The 21,268-nt window shown below is 30.3% G+C and overlaps 1 protein-coding gene across 1 annotated transcript in view; it reads right to left on the bottom strand.

Annotated features, from left to right (window-relative positions):
* LOC134696576 (uncharacterized) overlaps positions 1 to 21,268 on the bottom strand; it is a 42,294-nt gene that overhangs the window by 12,155 nt on the left and 8,871 nt on the right. The window contains exons 2-6 of the mRNA XM_063558431.1: positions 15,287 to 15,410; positions 11,299 to 11,458; positions 9,775 to 9,884; positions 7,911 to 8,021; positions 5,248 to 5,508 (exon numbers count right to left, since the gene is read on the bottom strand). Coding sequence (XP_063414501.1) covers positions 5,248 to 5,508; positions 7,911 to 8,021; positions 9,775 to 9,884; positions 11,299 to 11,458; positions 15,287 to 15,347 — 703 coding nt within the window. The 5' untranslated portion in view covers positions 15,348 to 15,410. The remainder of the gene's footprint in view (positions 1 to 5,247; positions 5,509 to 7,910; positions 8,022 to 9,774; positions 9,885 to 11,298; positions 11,459 to 15,286; positions 15,411 to 21,268) is intronic.

Here is a 21,268-nt window from a genome sequence, read left to right as displayed (position 1 = left end):
TTATGAAATAACCGTTTCACAAATGATATCGGATATGTTCCTTACGTCGTAACTACAACCCCCGTCCCTTTCATGAATGTGACCTACCGAATTAGACTTTTTACCGGATTTGTAATCACATAAGCAACACGACGGGTGCCACATGTGGAGCAGAATCTGCTTACCCTTCCGGAGCACCTGTGATCACCCCTAGTTTTTGGTGGGGTTTGTGTTGTTTATTCTTTAGTTTTCTATGTTGTGTCATGTGTACTATTGTTTTTCTGTTGGTTTTTTTTTTCATTTTTAGCCATGGCGTTGTCAGTTTGTTTAAGATTTATGAGTTTGACTGTCCCTTTGGTATGTTTCGTCCCTCTTTCATTATGATACTTTATTCTGGCTTACTGCACATCACATGTAATTACTTAAGCGATTGCATTACTCAATGAAACTTCATTCATGATAACATGTGGTCCCACAATAAAGTGCACAGGTGAATTAAATAAAACAATTATAAATTTTGTGTTTTCATGATCACACTAGCTTAAAAATGTAATTATGAGTATTAAATGGTTCTTTTTGTAACTTCATAGGGTTGTAAAAGCGTTGACCATGCACACATAATTAGATTGAAGCGCGGAACAAAATGTACTTTGGTCAACGCTTTTACACCCCAATAACGTTACAAAAAAAAACGATTCAATTCTTAAATGAAAGTAAAATTAATATGTAGATGTACCTATCCGCTAGAAATTTACATCAGTTGACTTTTATTTTAAATTCTCCTCATCCTTTATTCAGTCATTATATGATTTGGATATAATGTGACTATAAATATTTGATTATGCTTTTCTAACTATAGAGACATAGGTTCCTTTTGTACCCTTCATATTTTTCTGTTTATACATGTATTACTCTTGTGTTTTTAGACTTTTTTTATTTCACTTAATTCTTTAAACATAAGGTATGTAACTACAATATTTATCAAACAAATAAAAGAGAAATATAAACATATTAGCATTAAGAAAAGTCTCACAAATTATTTATTAGTATTTTAGATTTTATCATATGCTATTGTTATTGCAGGATTATTTATTTTTTATGGAACTCCTATAAACCAAGAATTTTATAATGGCACCAAGTTTTTTTCTAGAATATCAGAAGTTTTTGATGAATGAAGAAGACTATGAAGAATTGATTTTAATTTGGCAATATAAGATACTCATAAATGTTGATACACCTGAGTGTTTACCACTTGACATTAGATGTTACTTTTAAACTGATCTGTATGTATATACTGGTGTATATTTTTACTTTATAATTAAACATCATTTAGTAAAACTTTTCATATATACTGATTAGTTGATTGACATTGAATGTATTGTTTTTATTGGTACTGAAATTGTAAGACACACATTGATTGTGTCACTTGAATTTTGTTTTTCAAAAACTTTCAGAATTTTTTTAAGGAAATCATCTAAAATTATTTATTACATATATAGGCTATATTTGGATTTAATTTTTTGTTGTAAAATTTTGTTGAAATTTCACTTAGAATTTGATAATGCAATTGGATTTCGAACACATTACTGTACTTGCATTAGAGATTTTTAAAAGTGTGACACATACATGTAGGTAGAAGAGTAAAGAGTTACTAGTAGTCTACGGTTTGTAATTGATACTGTATGTATATATACATGTATTATATTTGACTTTGTAAATTATATATTATACATACATTTTTAAGATTTTGGAAAAGCAGTAATGTTCACTATTGAAAATTGGAGACCTACATATTTTAATATATATACTTCTTATTTAAACCATATATAGTGATGAAACTTATATAGAGACATCGTATTTTGTGTTTTTTATTACTCACTGAAGTTTCCATAATAAGAACAAATGTAATTATTTGAAATACATTCTTTATATCTGAACACATAGATTATCATGTTCCTATAACATAATTTTTTGACTGTATATTTTAGATATATAAAACATTGGGTTATTTTTATCACTATGTTTACTTGTGTAATAAAGTGATGTCAGACAACCTTACCCCTGTCGCTTATTGAACTCCTGTCAATCAAGACTATTATATATTTTTTTCCATAAATTTATCAAAAACAGTAGATTTAATTATTTATTTAAAAGAAAAAAAAGTTTAAATGCAAGGATTTTAAAACCATTTTACAATATTCAAGTTAGCCAATAAAAAATATAAGATTGTAATTATCACACAACACTTTATATATGAATTCCATCAATCTTTGTTTTATCATTAAGGTGCATTATCTCCCTTTTTGTATTTGAAATTTTGTTTTGTGGTTTTCAGTAATTTCAATAGCCCAAATTATGGAAAACTATATTTCAAAAACAATTTAACATAACACATATGTATAATAGACATAAATAAACTTGTTTAAGGAATTTTAAATTATTTTCTTATTATTTATATCAATATGACACTCCATACTCTAGTATTAAAAAAGTAGTTCCAATAAAATTTGTACTCCATTTTTTTTTCAAGAGACCCTTTATATGATTTGAATTTGTCAGTTCATGAAACTTATTTATCACAAATAAACACTAGCATGATATTGTTTATGTTTCATTCTTTGATTTTCACAATTTTTTGTATAAATTGGTGAAGAAATGACAATGGTGGATTTTCTGCAAGAATTGGTGACTTTTTATGGTAATATGATCATTTGGTGATGAAACTAAAGAAATTACCCATGCAAATGAGTAGAACATTTTATGAGGAACATTTTGGTGTATCATATGTATATATTTGAATTGAAATATTGAAATAACAATGATTTGTATTTTGCTTGTTAAGAAGGGTACATAATCCTTAACTTCAGACTTTAGATCATATATTGGAGTAAGACAAGGAGATAATCTTATCCCAAGTCTCTTTAAAATATTTATAAATGATTTTAAATCTTTATTAGATGAAACCTGTGACCCAGTATTGCTATCAAATGTTTCATTAAATTGTCTTCTTCATGCTGACGATCTTGTACTGCTTTCTGAATCTAAAAAAGGCTTACAGAATGCATTAAATAAGCTGGAAATTTATTGTCAAAATTGGGGGTTAGAAGTTAATTTAAAAAAAACAAAGTCTGTAGTTTTTAATACATCTGGCCGTATTAAAGATGAACAGCTTTCATATGAGGACACGTACATCCAAAGTACCCAACATTATACTTATCTTGGCGTAACTTTTAGTGCATCTGGCAGCTTTTCAGAAGCCAAAAACATGTTATATAAAAAAGGCTTAAAAGCATTCTTTAAATATACAAAATATTTTACTAATTATAAACCTAATATCTCCACTCTAATGCACATTTTTGATCACACAGTGAAACCTGTATTATTATATGGTTCAAAAATATGGGGCTGTTTTAATTCAAAAAAAGTTAAATAATGACACAGAACTTAATTATTTCTATAGATTATGTAAAGATCTAAAAAATGAAAAAGTGCATCTAAAATTCTGCAGATTTACATTTGGAGTGAATAAGCACGCAACAAATTTAGCCATATTTGGCGAATTAGGTCGTTATCCTCTAATGATAGATATTTTAACAAACATGATTAAATATTGGAAAAGAATTCATATTAAAAATAATATTTTATTAACAAATGCATACTCTCTCTCAAATACATTATCTAAAGCTGGGAAGAATTGTTGGGCTAGTAGTATTGATGCTATCTTAAAATTACTTGATTTAAAAGAGTATCAGGTGCTCTCATCTAAAATAAACATTAGAAATATGGTGAAAAAGAAATTATATTTAAAGTATTGCAGCATATGGAAGAAAGAATTATTTAATGATAAAAGACAAAATAAGACCTCTGGAAATAAACTTAGAACTTATCGATTATTTAAACCAAATTTTAATTTTGAGCCTTACTTATTGAAATTACCATATATTCAAAGATGTGTTTGGCTTTTTAACTATTTTGATCTGAGCGTCACTGATGAGTCTTATGTAGACGAAACGCGCGTCTGGCGTATAAAATTATAATCCTGGTACTTTTGATAACTATTAACAAGATTTAGAATTAGAGCTCACAAACTTGAAATAGAAAAAGGTCGTTATTTTAATATTAAACTAGAAAATAGAATATGCAAACTCTGTAATGAGGAAATAGAAGATGAGATGCATGTTCTTTTAACATGTAAAACTCTGGATAATGTTAGAAATCCCTTTCTAAGCAAAATATATAGTAAAAATAAAAATATTTCAAAAACCTGATAACAAATCTCTTTTTATTTGGCTAATGGAAAATGAAGATAAAAACATTTTGATAATAATTTGTCAGTTATTAGAGGTTTTAAATATAAACAGAAATACAATATTAAATAAGATTTCTCTATATAAAATTATGTATGATCAAAAACGCATTTACATATATAAGTTATTTCTTTTACATTTGATAAATTATTAGTATATACTACGAGGTGTGCTGTCCAATAAAGGGACCAGAATAACAGACTATTGGTCATATTGTATTATATATGTTTATTATTTACAAATTGCCTACTTCATTTTCTTTAATATTATATCAATCAACTAAATCAAAATCAATCATATTATGTACTTTGTTTAACCTATTTTGAATTTACTTTACATTATGTTTGAAAATTATATTATAATTATTCTGCTCATTCTGGGCGCCGTGATTGGCAAATAAAATATTTGTTGTTGTTTGTATACTTAGTACGAAATAACATATATTGATGTGACTCCGTGGCAATATTTATCAGCCTAAACGACTCACAAAACAGCGTATCTGCGAGGTATTCAGTTTACAATTTTAAATATTGCCCTCTTTTCAAGCCGACGAGGAAACTAAAATAATATTTTATTTATTTGGATCGTTCGAAATGCTAATAGGAATTGACCTTCATTTTCTTATCTTGGGTGGCTAATACACTGCATGCGGGTTTGTTATAGCATATTGTAATTTTACTTATGTATACATGCGTGTTAAACATGAAACTTAAGACTTTAAAGATATGTGAACTAAATCAAACTAATAAAGATGCAATTTACCATTAATGCTAAATTTCTTTACAGTAGTTGTAACGTATCATCACAATTTATGACATAAAGATGTTTAGTCAATGACCATGATAGTGTTGTCTGAATTTATACCATTACTATTTGTATTTAATTCTCCCAACCTACTTTGCCTAATTTCTACGCAATAGAAAATAAATAGAATGGCAAGCGTAAAATGTATTCTACATACTTGCATTTACGAAGAGACTCGTTTCATCTGTTAGCGTCAGTCCGGAAATGATTGTCACATGGCATTTATACAATCCCTCGTCTGTCCATTTTACGTGTTCAAAAACCAGACTAGGAAATGTAACGTTCCCGCCTTTTGCGTACTCAGAAACGATCACACTGGTGTCATCAATTGATCTTGTCCAAAACAGTTTTGTGATACCCTCTTTGTATTTGACGTCACAGGTAAGGGTAACACTTTCATCCTCGTCGGCTATAATATCTGTTTAGCAGAAAATGTACAAAATGCAGGCAATAAAGCATTCATCCTAAACTGTACAACTTAACAGCATACTTTTTGTATATAGGGCTCACTTCATGTGTTTCCGGTACACCTTAAATGGGGATGGTGTCAAATTCTCGGGTTTGATTTAGAAAATACTTAAACGTATATCCAAATTACAAAATTCTCCAACAAACAATTAACAAAGCATGGACTCGATAATATATATATATATCAGCATTTCGTGTGTATTTAAATCTAGACTCCATTTAATTAACCATCGAGATGACCTCCGAAGACTGCCGAAGGTCATATAACCGGAAATAAAAAACATATAAAGAGATAGCTAGCACATGTATTTGGTTTTTTTTCTTAGTCTGTTCGGTTTCATGTTTCAGGGGGAAAATATGTTTTTCCTGTGTAATAATGATTATTTTTGTGTATCGAATCAGTAAACACAATGATTCACCCTAGTCTTACTTTCAATATTTACGTTCTTTTTCATTTTAATGCTTAACACGCCTAGTACATGCACAACCCATCTTAAGCTACGGAGTTTTATAGAAGGTGACATGACTATGGTTCAATGAGGTTAAATTATAAACTTGCAAGTCCATAATACACGTCTGGCGTATATACTAAATTTAGTCCTGGTGTCTATGATGAGTTTATTAAGCTATGTTTTGAACGTATAAAATTTACTATCTTTTTGCTAGATTAATCTGAAGTGTTTTTTTAATTTTAAGTCAGTTGTGTTGTTTCTCTGTGATCACTGGTGATTAATGTTTACAAAGTTTTAGTTGAGTCAAAACCATTATCACATTGACCTATTATGTCTGTTTGCTTTACTTACTAATCCAATTTTGTCAATGTAACGGAACAATCAAAAATTATCATATAACATGTATAAGTGGGAGATTTAGCTAGGTTTATAACCAGGTTTAACCCACCATTTTTTTTGAAAAATGAAATAAACCAAATCAGAAATAAACCAACTGTTGCTTTTTTTTACTTATTCCGTTGATTGAAAGCGTTTAATTTTGAAAGATTTTATGAACTTCTCCTTTGTCTAGTTTTTATTTTATAATATTTTCCTTAGTTTGATATTTTTGTTTAAAGTTTTCCCCATCTGCACTAATTTATGAAAACGAAATTATTGCCCTAAAATGACGGTTTTGACTTTTCGAAGTAGAAGATTTGTGTAAAAGATTACAATAATTTACGAAAAATTGTAAAACAAAAAATGGACTATCAAGGGTAATAACTCCTTCAGGGGTCAATTGACCATTTTGAACATAAGACTTATTTGTAGATCTTACTTTGCTGAACATTATTGTTACCTCTATCTATAATAATATTCAATATAAAAACCAAAAACCGCAAAATTTCCTTAAAATTACCAATTTTGGGGCAGCAACCCAACAATGGGTTCTCCGATTCATCTGAAAATTTCAGACCAGATAGATCTTGACTCGATAAACAATTTTACCACATGTCAGATCTGCTCTAAATGCTTTCGTTTCAGAAATATAAGCCAAAATCTAAATTTCCCCCTATGTTCTATTTTCAGCCAAGGCGACCAAGGCGACCCGACACATTTTTAAAACTAGATTCCCCAATGATGATTGTGACCAAGTTTGGTTTAATTTGTAAAGGTAAACGACGACGGACAACCACGACGGACAACGACGATGACGACGACGGACGACGGACGCAAAGTGATGAGAAAAGCTCACTTTGCCTTTCGGGCCAGGTGAGCTAAAAATATTGTTATGTAGAATTATTCAAGAAACATTGTTACAATCATTTTTATTTATTGGAAATGTTATTTATGTAAATAAATATACATTGTATTTTGTTTGGGAGGCTCAATGAAAATTTAACAAGTTTTGTTTGAGTCACCCTCTTTTAATAAAGAATATATCATTGGATTATCATAATTATCAGTCCAAGTTAAAAACATCACCATGTTGTCTTCAATTTCTTCTAATAGTCGAACTGGGTGGTTTCGAAGTCTGACATATCGTGCTATTTTTTGTTTGTAACTAATAAAAAAATAGTTTTCTTGTTTGAATAGTGTTATGTTCAGTCATATTGGGACCTCTTATAGCTTGTGGTATGTGTATTTTTTATTGTTGTAAGCCGGGATTTAAATCTACTTCATTTGGTCTCATTGGCAATCATACCGGTGCCGCTTTTTTATTTTTGTATTTGTAAAAGATTAAGACTGTGTTATCGTCCTAGCTTATTATCTTTAGTGTTTATGAATATATGCTGATTTTTTCCCATATTAGACGCGACTGTCGCCGTAATTCTCTAGGCATATGTCTGATTTTTTCAGCAATGGGAGACAATTTGTTATATTTATTCATGAAGGTGTCGTTACACAACACGAAGATTACCTGGTTTCTTCTGACAGGCAGTTGTCTTTGTGCCTGTACATGGAACATCAGCCCATCCAGTCGGACCAGAAATTACACATTCTTCAGGAGAGTCATTATTATCTGGTTCGCCTCAATAAAAAAAACAAAGCAGTTTTAATTGATTTGTAACTTACCCTCTGGCTTTACAGGGAGTTTTAAGTATTTTTCTCGACACTGTTTTTGCAAAATATCTGATTTTCCCCCCTGAATAATATTTATGCATTAATGTTGAACATACAAGATTATACATGTATCCTGACATAAACCTTACCTTAACTATATCAATGATCACTTAATTTCTTAAATTTTTAATAGCATTTTCCCAACCTTAGAGCGTCCGAAACGCTTTTCTTGACTGGCAAGCCCTGGATGCGTTATTAAAAGTTACTTTGTAGATTATGTATTCCATCACAATTGGTAAAATTCCCAGGTGACAACAAAATTAGATTTCATTCTGAACTATGGAAATCAATGAATCTAAGCGATATATAAGTCGACGATCATTTAAAAGGAATAGAACTGACAATAATTGAGCGATTTTAAAACATCAACAAAATAACATTTTACGGTAAATCACATTGAAAAACGCACAAAAGGAGAAATATATACGTATATCAGTGATGACATCACTAATAATTCAATCTTCAAAAAGTACATTGAATTGGAAAACGATCAAAGTTAACTATGAAAATATAAAGTCATTGAAACAAGTGTCCAGAACATGCGTCTTCTATCATAATAGCAATAACATTTCAAGATGGGATTCCAGCTAACAAGAAATCTATTGATCCAAAATAAGATCAAATGTGAACCATATGTATGCAGCTAGTCTGAAGCTATATGCATTGTTATATATTGAAACATAGAGTCATGTTATTTGAGTGGGACTCATTTCAGATTTATTCTATGTTATGCCTCTATTAAAACTAACTGTGTTTTCGTTTTTGTTTTTGTTTTTTTTATTTTGTTTTGTTTTAATTTGTTTGTTTATTGTTTGTTTGTTGTTTTGTGTGGGTTTGGGTTTGGGTTAGGGGGGGGGGGGATAGAATGCATCAAAGGAGAAAAAACATTAGTATCAATGTTGATAATATTTTAAAACATAAAAAGTAGCAAATATAATGTGAACATTACACAGTTTTAAGAAAACGATTGATTGACTGTTGCTTGCATATTTGATATGACGTTTCATATACTTCATATACAGGTGCTGCTGGAATATTGGGACATAAAAATTCAAAGATCACGAAAGGAAAATTCAAATCATCTTTGTTGTCGAAATACTTATTCATCAACTGACCCTTATTTTCAGTTTCTTGGTGTAAGTCATAATATGAGCCATTTTTAACGGTATCCTTTATTTCAAGTTCGATGGAATAAATACGTTCAACATAGACACAAAACGTTAAATAGTTTAGTGAGCATGACATCATAATTCTCATTTCCATACATTGCACGCTGCTAGGCAGATGATGCAAAATGTCCACTAGCAGTACTAGTGACATCAATCGAGTGATAATACTGGTAAATTAAGAAAAGTACCATAGCGGCTATCAAAAATCAGATATCCAAGAAAAACCAACAATTACATTTCAAAACACGACAAAGAATGCACAAAAATCTACGAAAACTACAAAGAAAAGTTCAGACTGAACAATTTGAACCCAATCAAAACACCAGGAGTGATCTCAGATGCTCTGAGGTTCCTGTTCCATACATGGCACTGAAGATTATATACATGTTCAATATACCTGCAATATTTATCGTCGATAGTCTATCATTTCAAATGCCATGAATCACTGATAAAAGGAATTAAAAAAAATAACACTAATAAAGTTTAACGTACCTTTTGACCATCTATCGTTGGATTCGAATTTAGAACCATCGTTCCATGTCCAATCCAGTGCTGTTGTTTTATTATGATCGATTAGTCCTATCCAAAACCATTCACCAATTCTATTTTAGAACAAAAGTAATGCAATCGTGGTGAATAATATTTAAATCTTTGCTAGCAGGTTTTTTTTAATGTCAGGACAGTCAAATACTTTGTCTTAATTGCTTAATCATTCGAAGTCATTGTACTTTACATGTCTATAATTTCAAAGGGTATTAAATTAAAAATAATAAAAAAAAAAATTAAATCCGCTACAACCCGTGCTGGCAACAGAAATATAACGTTTTAAATAAGAACATGATATCAAATGAAATAATACTTTATAAATGTGGTGCGTCTAAAGCGCTATTCTGGAGTGTTATCTATAACAGGAACAATACAACACAAAAAGAAGTGTTGAGCAATGGTGTTTAAGGTTGCACTTTGTAAATACAAATGTTTCTCATACGACGCCCCTTTTGGGGAGATATATAATATTAATAGATATGATAATTGGTTAACGTACTGGTTCCCATTTATGATCTCTGTGTGTCATCAAAAAGAGACATCACTTTGAAATGTAACCAGTATATATAGAAAAACATGGTAGCGCCTACATTGTAATTCTTAGGAGGTCCAGAAATGGAGGTAAGGGTAATATAGAATTTTAGCATAAGTTTAAACTCTTAAAAGTTCAGGGCATATAAAGGTTGAAAATATGCCGCACAGCCCGATATTTTCACCTTTAAAATAAAATAGAAGCGAATATAAACTTTCCGTTCTGTGATATTATTTGTCACGAAACTTCATAGTAAAAGCATAACAGTTTTAGCCGCAAAGGGAGTTGCTATGGGAAATTGTATTCTCTATATATACAGAATTGCAATCTATAGTGGTTGAATAAGTAGAGACCAATATGACTACAAGGGGGATAGTAGTTAACCATCTAAATGCAATTGTCCCTGAGTGAGTTAAACTTAATACGTTAACTGTAAGTAGTAAATGTCAAAATCACCTATGTTAAAGGGGAATCAATTTAGAAGGCAAAAATTAAAATCAACATCAGATATCCATCTTCTGGAAGGTAACAGAAAAGAAACATGAAAAAACATAATACTTTAATGAAAGGTGCAATTAAAGAATGCAAGAACAACACTCACCAAATGCAAAACTCACCCAGCTGGATTATGATAAAGATAATGTGAAATCCACACTTAACAGATTTTACAGTCACCCCCAATAACTGATTTATTGATTTACACTAATTCGGATTTCTAGAAATGAGAACAATCCAACAAACAACTATATGTAAAAATTCTCCATGTCTATGAAAATTAATTAATATCTTCAAATTTTATTCGAAAAATACTCTTAAATCAAGTAATGATAGAAAATAACGTTGATATATAGATACGGGTATTGAGTTTTTTATTGTACAAAACCGTACGGTTCTTTGACTTCTTATAGATTGAAAAATTTAAATATAAAACAACTTACTCTGATAATACACTGTTTTCTTCTGCAGTTTTAGGCATAATCATTTCAGCATTAAGATTCTCACAAAATGTATTTGAATTTGTAAAATTCCTCATTTCTGGGTCCAGCTTATAGCATTTAGAACCATGGAGATTCCAGCCTTCGGAACAGGTTAATATGCCTGATTAATACAAGAAATGTATATGTATTACCCTTACGGATGCTTCTCGTTTGTTTGTGTTTGACGTAGAATTGACCACTCATTGAATTTACGACTTTAGAGCAATACGTAAAACGGATATGCAATTGTTTACTTCGAAATGAGACTTTTGGTTTAATAGAAATATGTATAAATATTAAAATTAAAATAGCAGATAAAAAAGGGACAATGAACAAGAACTCCTTAACAGCTTGTAATTGCATTAATCGTGTCCTACTTTATCAAATACAACTGCACATCAAGAACGATTTATTTTTTAACAATACCCAACCATTTACCTTATTATTTGATAACAAATCATTTAATCTTTTAGATATTTAGTTCTATGATGTTTTCACTTACTATTGCATTTATACCATATCATGATTTAAATTGCATTTTCTGTTCTTATCAGCTACATGTTAACATGGTAAAAATCGTCAGAATTCTTTTCCAAAGACGAAAAGACAAACAACAGTATACAGAAAACCTAAAGCTTGAATATAACAACAAATCCTCCCTCCCCCCCCAAAAAAAAACGATGATGTCTATACAAGTAGTTGTTTCAAAAGGGTAACTGTGTATTGAAGAAGCGAATCGATAAAAACGTTTTTTATATGAAATAGCGATATTGTCTAATATGAACATGATGAACGAGTTGCATTGTGGGAAATCTCAGACGATGTTTTACCTTTGTATGAAGAAATGAAGAGTTCTGGGTAAGTAATGGTTATTCTTCTTAAAACAGGATAACATTTAACAAACGTATGCCGGTATTACTTTCATGAATTGTGTAATATAATAACAAGCAAGTTGTATTAATATCAGAAAATCGATATGTCGAATAAATGAAACATAAATGCACGATTTTTCATTTGTAGATGTACACATTCAATGAATATCATTTAGCAAAATTGGTGGAATTCAATTTCGATTAATTCAATTCTTTTCTAAACCAGAATCACCTATAATTCAATGATACTGCTATCTTTTATAATATGAATGCGATATTTTTCTAATATAACAGCGATGTGTTCTTAATATGAAAAAAAATTTGATTGCAATATTTTTCTTATATAACAGTTTTTGTTTGCATAATAAAACATATTCCTCCGAAATCAGTCATAGTAACCATAATGAAAGCACTTTACACTGATACGTTAAGAGACTTTCTTAATGTTCTGTTTCAAATTAACGAGATCATAAAAACTAAAAGAAAGCACTATATACTGGAGTAAAACCAGAAGTTTGTTCTGACACAAGACTTGTTAGCAACGAAGAAGATGTATTTATTATTAACATTGAGAAACTTGTTGACAAGGAAAACAGTTCTTATTGGATATCAAAGACTTTTACCCGTTGAAAAGATGCTAACAAAGAAAGTTTGACATTTAGCAGTGACCTTAAAACTGCCTATTAACATACAATGTTACTTATAGTGACATTAAAAAAATACTGCTATTATATTTTAAAAGTATTGCATCCGTATTACAATTTATAGCATTTGTTTATTTATGCACATACAATGTAAGAAGAACATAGAACCTCAAATTTTACACGAACATAATGTTTTGCTTTTAACTAACAATTGAATATTATATGATAATTTATGTAGAATTAATGGTTGTTTGTATTTGAACAATATGTTTACAATTTTGAATTTTATTAACAAAACATATTTTTCATCAAAAAAACTTATATGAGAAACGTTTTTATCGATTCGCTTTTCCCTTAAACTAGGTAACCTCTATCCGATTAGAAATACCCATAGTGTTAATCGTATCAAAATTTCTGAATAATTCATATCCGGTGGGTACGACTCGAAAACTAGCGGGAAAATTCACCTTGTCGTGTCCTAATTCCTATACTAGTACCAGGTTAATCTTTTTTAATGCAAAAAATTGACCGAATGTGAAAGTTTGAGATAAAAATATCGGTTTTAGGGTTTTTAATTTGTCCTTAAAACATCTAGTGGCAAAATCAACACATACATTTGAAATAAGATAGCAATGAGAACTTATCATTACACCACTATCCAAGGATAGATGAGGATTGGCGCCTTCAAACTAGTTTAACCCTCCCCCCCCCCCCCCCCCAGTATGTGGTTGTCCCATGACAGAAGCCTCTAACTCAGTGGTTGTCGTTTGTTGTCTTTTATAACTGACTGTGCAGTATGGATTTACTCTTAATAACAGTCCGTACGGTGACCTAAGGATGTTTATTTTTTGTAATTTTGTCTGTTGTAGAGAGTTGTCGCAATGGCAATCATACCACATCTTCTTATTTTATACTAAGAATGGCAAACCAAACCTCTTCGAATAAAACTAGAAAACGATAGTGTTCCGGCAGGATGGGCAGTACCTTTTCAACCATATGTAGCCACCGTCGTGGTGCTTGTGGAAAGTTATAATCTTTTTCATGGCACATTCAGCAATGGAACAATCGATACATTCGGCAAGAAATAGTTATGTTACCGCCAAATGCAATAGACAATTGGTGATCTGGGTCAAAGATAAAGATATGAAATAAAGAACATCAAATCATGATAACGTCCGTAAAACAAGCATGGAAATAACACGAACGTCAACATTAAGAACCTTCTGTGCAATGGCAAACAGCTTCCTTGTATGCAGCAACTTTCTCTACTTTTTAGTAATACAATACTGAATATGTTTCGATTATTCATGTTTAAAATGACAGACCTTCATGCGCATAATTGCTTATCAATTAAATGCTGATACAGTTTATAAATTCTAAATATTATCTCAGAGCCTTGAGTGTGAGATATAAAAGGTCCGCTTCTGACGGATTATTATTTGATTCTTCTTAACTATAAGTATTGACTATAAAGTATTAAGCATTTCATTTATGATGGAACTTTCATAACAGTTCAATAATATCATTATATGTCAAAAGTCTACATTTGCTGATAAACTAAAATATATTTTTTTTAAAGTAATTAACTTGTGTAGTCCAGACCTTCTGTTTTTTTTTCTTTTTATAAAGCCACCATGGCTAATTCTAGACGTCAATTAAATAACGACCATTTTAAAGACAGACACTTTGACACACTTTCAAATGGTAGCTACGATTTTATCGTTTATACCAAAATCTAACCAATTTCAAGAAATGACGTCAAAGTACATGAAGTAGTCAGTGATCATTATTAATATTTCAGGTGACCTGAATGTCATTTGTCAATCGATAAGAATATGGTCTACCATGAAGAAAACAGGTTTACGAATTGCCGTCAGATCTTCCATTTCGGATGGATACAATTTTTTTTCTGTATTTAAATTGCGTAATACATGTAATAAGATAATGTTGTATCATCTGTGTAATAATTTTAATTTATTGTTGTTTTATTCTAATGCAAAGAACACCAATAAAATAATTATGAATCTAAATTGTCTATCAAAATAAAAAAGCGAAGAAAGTGCACCAATTTTTTGATAATTACATGTATCTATTTTCTTTATTAATCCTTCACTTGGATTCATTTAAATGAATACACAAGTGGGCTATTCCAGAACACGACAGGTCTTCGATAACAATTAACTTTAATAAAATTGCCGATTTATATAATCTAAAACGGTTTGATTTCACAAATGTACAGTGAAAACAAGTTCTTTATATTATGTTGTGTAATGTATTGTTGCGTTGTTGTCTCATCGATCGACATATAACCAGCATATAATTCTATCATAAACACCAAATTGAATGCTAAAATATTTTCACAGTAATTATTCCAAAATATAACCACATTTGCTTGTTGGAAATTTATAAATTGTCTGCATTAAATGTACTTACTTGGAAACGATTTACTAAAAATTCCCAATAAAATAATTCCTAAAAGTTTATAGTTCAACATTGTATCTCCAGATTTCCATCAACCTCATTAAATGCTGCACACCTACACACATGAAGAACTTACCTAATAAATAAACCATATCACAATATTAATTATTTATAATTGTTTAACTGCTTCTCTTTTCAATGCAATTGCAACGTAGGTGTTTTAATTGTCATTTGTCTTTATGTAAGTGATTTTTCTGTTGTTTTTTATTATTTTTTTCGTGCCGATCTGATGAGTCAAGACATTTCCAACTGTTTTCAACAGTTTGTTTTTATATGGTGATGTTAAACAACTTTTTCTTGCTATAAGAGGTAGAGCACTTACAGACATGTTTCACCCGGCCACATTATTTATATATATGCATGTCCAACGTCATCATTCTATAATTCAGTGGTTTTTGTTGATTGCTGTCTGTCATAATTCATGTTTTTAATAATTGTTCTCTATTGAAACCGTGTTTTTTTTCTTTTTTTTTGTATTCTTTCATATTTCGTCATGTCGGTGCATATTATAGCTGTCTATACTATGTATGTTTTGCTCATTGTAGCATTCATATGTTTAACGTGATAGTTATACTTATCTCTATTTTTAAAATGGACACTTTATAACTACCTTTATTTTTTTCGTATTCTTACTTTGCAGTTATAACAACACTGAGAAGGCTGTGTTTTACTTAACATGTATCCTTCTATCATTCGCGTATCAAAGTAACCATATGGAAAATGGTTTGAACAATCTTTTTGTACTAGGCAAAGTGCATTACAAACGAAATTTGATGATAAAACGTTTAACTGATCATCAAGTAGATGTATGTCTATAGTTATTGAATGTATAACAATTCATAAATTAAAAAAAAATACTTAATTAGACTTTATGAAAAAGCTAAAACTAAGTTATTGATTTCATCAAATATTAAATTCTATGACAGGATGAAATTGAAAACATTTTAATAAAGTATCCATAATTTAGAGATTGTTAAACGAAAAAAATATGAAACATTATCGATGCATACAGTTTCAACTATTTTACATGACGTCTATATCATTAAGTCACATTTATCTGCTGAAAGGGAATATATGCTTCGTCGAGGGATATACATACACCTCAGATAGAAATTTGTCATTTAAATTCCCATTTATATTGGCACTGACATAGCCTTAACCAAAAAGACTTTATTAACTAATAAGCTATAACGTTCGAGCATTATATGTAGATTTTTCAAATCGTGAAATTAATCTTATTTTAATTGTCATTCAATGGAATATTTTAAATTGACTATTTTGTGGTTAATGGAGCAGGATCAGCACGTTAATCATCCTTAAATTATTTCAGTACGGTCATACATTTGTCTTTTCTGTTAAATTTTTATGAAATTTATCTAAACGGTTATATCAATGGTTTATTTCAGTAGTGTATTGGTCTAGTCAGAAAATCAGTGACGTTCATTTTTTTGTACAGATTGAAGTTGTGTCCCCTGGTTTTGGTGTGTTCTTTGTAAATTTAGGGGAAATGATACAAGGTAGACTTATATTTAAATTTAAAATACTTTATGATTCCTGAATTCAGTCACTATCTGAACATATCGGCTAAAAAAACGGAGAACTGCCAATAGGGGATCCGGAGGCAATTGAAACCATAATCTAAAAATTCAGACAATACTATACCTAAGAGAAGAGGAAGACAAACAGACAAACAACAATTCAAAAGACAGAAAACCAAAGATTTGCAATACAAACTTTCTATTCAAACGGCCAGGGTATGGCTAACGACTCGAAACGTTACACTAACTATTATTGGACGGTGTGTACATTGCTTCACCTAAAACAATATTTTCAATGCGTTTGCATTTCAATTACTTGTTGTCTTTACTTTAGTTGGAAATGTTAGACATCAAATGCATTGATCAATTGTCATTCGAAGGATTTTTTCTTGTCATATAATAATTTTTATAGCCTTCATCAATGAAACGGACAGCTTCAAAGAGAATCAATGTATAGAAAGTTTCTTAAATAGTATCAATGTGACTGCATAGATAGATTTTTGAATAATGTATTTATTGGTATTAACATTACTTAGGTTTTTTTTTAAGGATGAATAATTAAAACTAAAATATGTATTATGATACATCTATGAAACATCATAGGCTTACATCCTGTCGATATCAAGTTCTTATATTTTGGCATTGCACAAGGTTAATATGATTTTCTCAGAAGGATGACGTGTTCACACTGAATTCGTTTGATGTGTACTGATTTATACTTTAATCTGGGAGAACATGGTTCATTTATGAGCTTTGAAACTAGCTTTCAGTAAATGCAAGTACTGTTATATTGGTATTGTGTGTCTTTTGTCTTTATGTAAGTGCTTTTTTGTTGGGTTTTTTATTTGCTTCGTGCCGATCTTATGTCAAGACATTTCCTACCGTTTTCAACAGTTTGTTCTTATATGGTGATTTACACCACTTTTCCATTCTATAGGAGGTTGAGCGCTTACAGACATGTTTCACTCGGCCACATTCTTGATATATATGTGCTTGTCCCACGTCATCATCCCATAATTCAGTGGTATTTGTTGACTGCTGTCTGTCATAATTTGTGTTTTTGTTTATTGTTCTTTATTCAAGCCGTTTTTTTTCTGTTTTTTTTATTCTTTCATTTTTCGTCATGTCGGGGTATATTATAGCTGTCTATACTATAAAATTATGTTTTGCTCACTGTAGAATTAGTATGTTGAACGTGATATTTATACTTATCTCTACATTTAAAGGGAACTGTTTAACTACCTTTATTTTTTTCGTATTCTTACTGTGCAGTAATAACAACACTGAGAGGGTTGTGTTTTATATAGAAAGTATCTTTTTATCACTTTTAAATAGTTCTGAATAGACCATTCGCGTATCAAAGTAACCATAAGCAAAATGGTTTGAATAATCTGTCTGTACTAGGCAAAGTGCAACAATTCCTATGTGATTTACGTTTTAAGAAATACGTTTACATAGTTGGTCGAGAGGGCTTCCAGTAAAGGCTCTTGACGTTATTTGTTTTTTCGATAGACGACGTTGACCTAAGTACTTTTTCGTATCTCTAATTTAAAAGAATTGTTAGGATTATACACTTTTTTGAAGGATGTTTTGGTGTATTAACTTGACCAAGTCACTCATAAACATATCATTAAAGGCATTCGGACTTTTTGATTTTTTGCGAGTGAATTGGTCGAGTTTTTACACCAATAAATTACTTTAAAAAGGCGTTTAATCCTATATTGTTTCTTATCGATTTGAAATTAGCTTCTCTGATTGGATAACAAGTAGCCAAATGACATTGTTTATTCTTTACTTAAAATTTCCATCGGTCTTTTACAGAAAAAAAACGGACCAGAAAACCGGTCGTAAACGGGTTTTTTCCATGTTAATGACCAGTGGGGCGTGGTTTCTCTATTTAGAGTGATGTCCCTTTAATAAAACCCAATAGCAATTCGTTAATTATAAGATTATAGATATTTTGTATGCAAACTAAAAAATTGCAAAAAAATTGAATGGCAGTGACTTATAGTTATTATTATGACTGGTCTTCACTCTTTCCTATAGAAATCGTACAATAACTCGAGTTTGCTTTGAACAACTAAAATTTATAAGAAATTTTAATAAACATGGTTCCTCAATGACATAACATAATAGTTATTGAAGAACTGGTCATTATCGTGATACATAGACTGCCCGTAGGAAAGTCCATTTATCACGATAATGACCAGTTTTCAATAACAATTATGTAATTAAGGTGATACCCAACACTTTCACTAAAATTAATTTGGCTCGTTTAATTTTCATAAAATCTTGTCAATGTATTTACTTTGACCCTTTAACAAAAATATAAAAATGTCAATAATTTTGAACCAACCGTTTTGTCAGAAAAATTACACTGGTTATATAGCAGTTTGACAAACACCAATTTTGATAATTGAGAAGCTTAATATTCCCTATACAACACAACGTCATTAAAACGTTTACCTGATTTTACAGAGTTATCTCCCTGTAGTGTTAGGTACCACCTTAAAAGGGAAATTTGATAATGAAACGTTTAATTGATCATCAAGTACATGAATGCGTCACTCTATAGCTATTCGATGTATAACGATTCATTAGTATATTATCATATTTAATAAGAGTTGATGAAAAAGCAAGAGTTTAGTTATTGATTTCATCAAATATAACATTCTATGACACGATGAAATGCAAAACATTTAACTCCCGCAAAGCATCCATTAATCAGAGATACGTTAAAAAAATAATATGAAACATCGTCGATGCATACTGCTATCGGTGACAATATACAGTTTCAACTATTTTCTAATTCCATACATGAAGCCTCCATCCTTTAGTCACAGTTATCTGTTGAAAGGTGTTTTTAGCTTTATCGAGGGATATGCATACACCTTAGATAGAAATATGTAATTTTAATCATCATTTATATTGGCACTGACATAGCCTTAACCAAACAGACTTTATTAACTATTAAGCTATAACGTTCGTGCATTATGTTTATATTTTCATGAAATATTTTAGTTAACATAAAAAGTAAAAGTGTAATAACTGCTAAGGCAAAAACAAATGAAACGTAATTGCTTTTGTTTTGGTTAATGGAGCAGGATCAGTACTTTAATAATCATAAAATTATTTCAGCACGGTCATACACATGCCTTGTCTGTTAAAAAAGCGTTCCGGATTTTAAATTTTGTAAATATGCATTTAGAGTTGTCCAGCACTTAAATATAAACAAAAACGATAAACGTAGGTAGTATTTAGAATAAATGTTATAAATGTATACAATTTAAAATATTTTTTGAAATTACGATTTTTCAAAATTCATTTCATAGAAATTGTTTTAAAATATTATTATCATGATTATGGTAGTGATAATAGTTCAATTTCAATAATTATGAAAAAAAAAATGGTAGGTGTTTGCTACCTAAATTGTTGAAGCGATGAATGGAGCTAAAATGACACACACAAAGTACAATTTTGTGATGTTTTTTCTTTTTTTTCTTTTACGCATTACCGATTTACTGCATCGGAATTTGTGTTAAATCGTTTGGATTTTTGGAACGTAAAGTGGCAATTATTTTATGCATATTCTGGACGAGAACAAATAAGCTGCTACGGAAAGAACATTCGATTACGAAATAAACATGATTTTTTTGTATTTATTTTCTAGGAATTTTGTAACAAATCCGTTTTCAAACAATCACAGACTTTGCATTTAGATTACTTAAACCTATACTTAGCTGAAATATGTATGGATATTCATTTTTATTCGGTCGATTTCTATCCGACGCAGCTCAGTAATTAACAAGAATGTGTCCTAAGTACACGGATGCCCCACTCGCACTAACATTTACCATGTTAAAAGGACCGTGAAATTCGGTAAACATTCTTATTTGGAATTAAAATAAATAGATCATACCATATAGGGAACATGTGTAATAAGTTTCAAGTTGTTTGGTCTTCAACTTCATCAAAAGCTACCTTGACCAAAAACTTAAACTGAAACTCCCACTTTCATTTTCTATGTTCTATGGACCGTGAAATTGGGGGTCAAAAATCTAATTTGGTTTTAACATAAGAAAGATCATACCATAAGCAACAAGTGTACTTAGTTTCAAGTTGATTGGACTTCAGCTTCATTAAAAACTACCCTGACCAAACACTTTAACCTGAAGTGGGGTGAACTGACACACGGAAGGACGAACGAACGAACGAACGAATGGACGAACGGAGGCACAGACCAGAAAACATAAGGCACCTGTTGATGCAATTAAGTGGTTGCTTTAACGAACATATTGAAATAGGAAAAGTATTGATTTATATAGGAATGGATGTAAATGCAATTAATTGCAAAGGACAACCCCCTTTTCAATCCTTATATGAAAAGTAGCTACGA

The sequence above is a fragment of the Mytilus trossulus genome, chromosome 14 (genome assembly GCF_036588685.1).
Source record: "Mytilus trossulus isolate FHL-02 chromosome 14, PNRI_Mtr1.1.1.hap1, whole genome shotgun sequence".
Taxonomy (NCBI): Eukaryota; Metazoa; Mollusca; class Bivalvia; order Mytilida; family Mytilidae; genus Mytilus; species Mytilus trossulus.
Note: the sequence above shows the minus strand (reverse complement) of the source record. Positions and strands in the feature narration are given on the sequence as shown.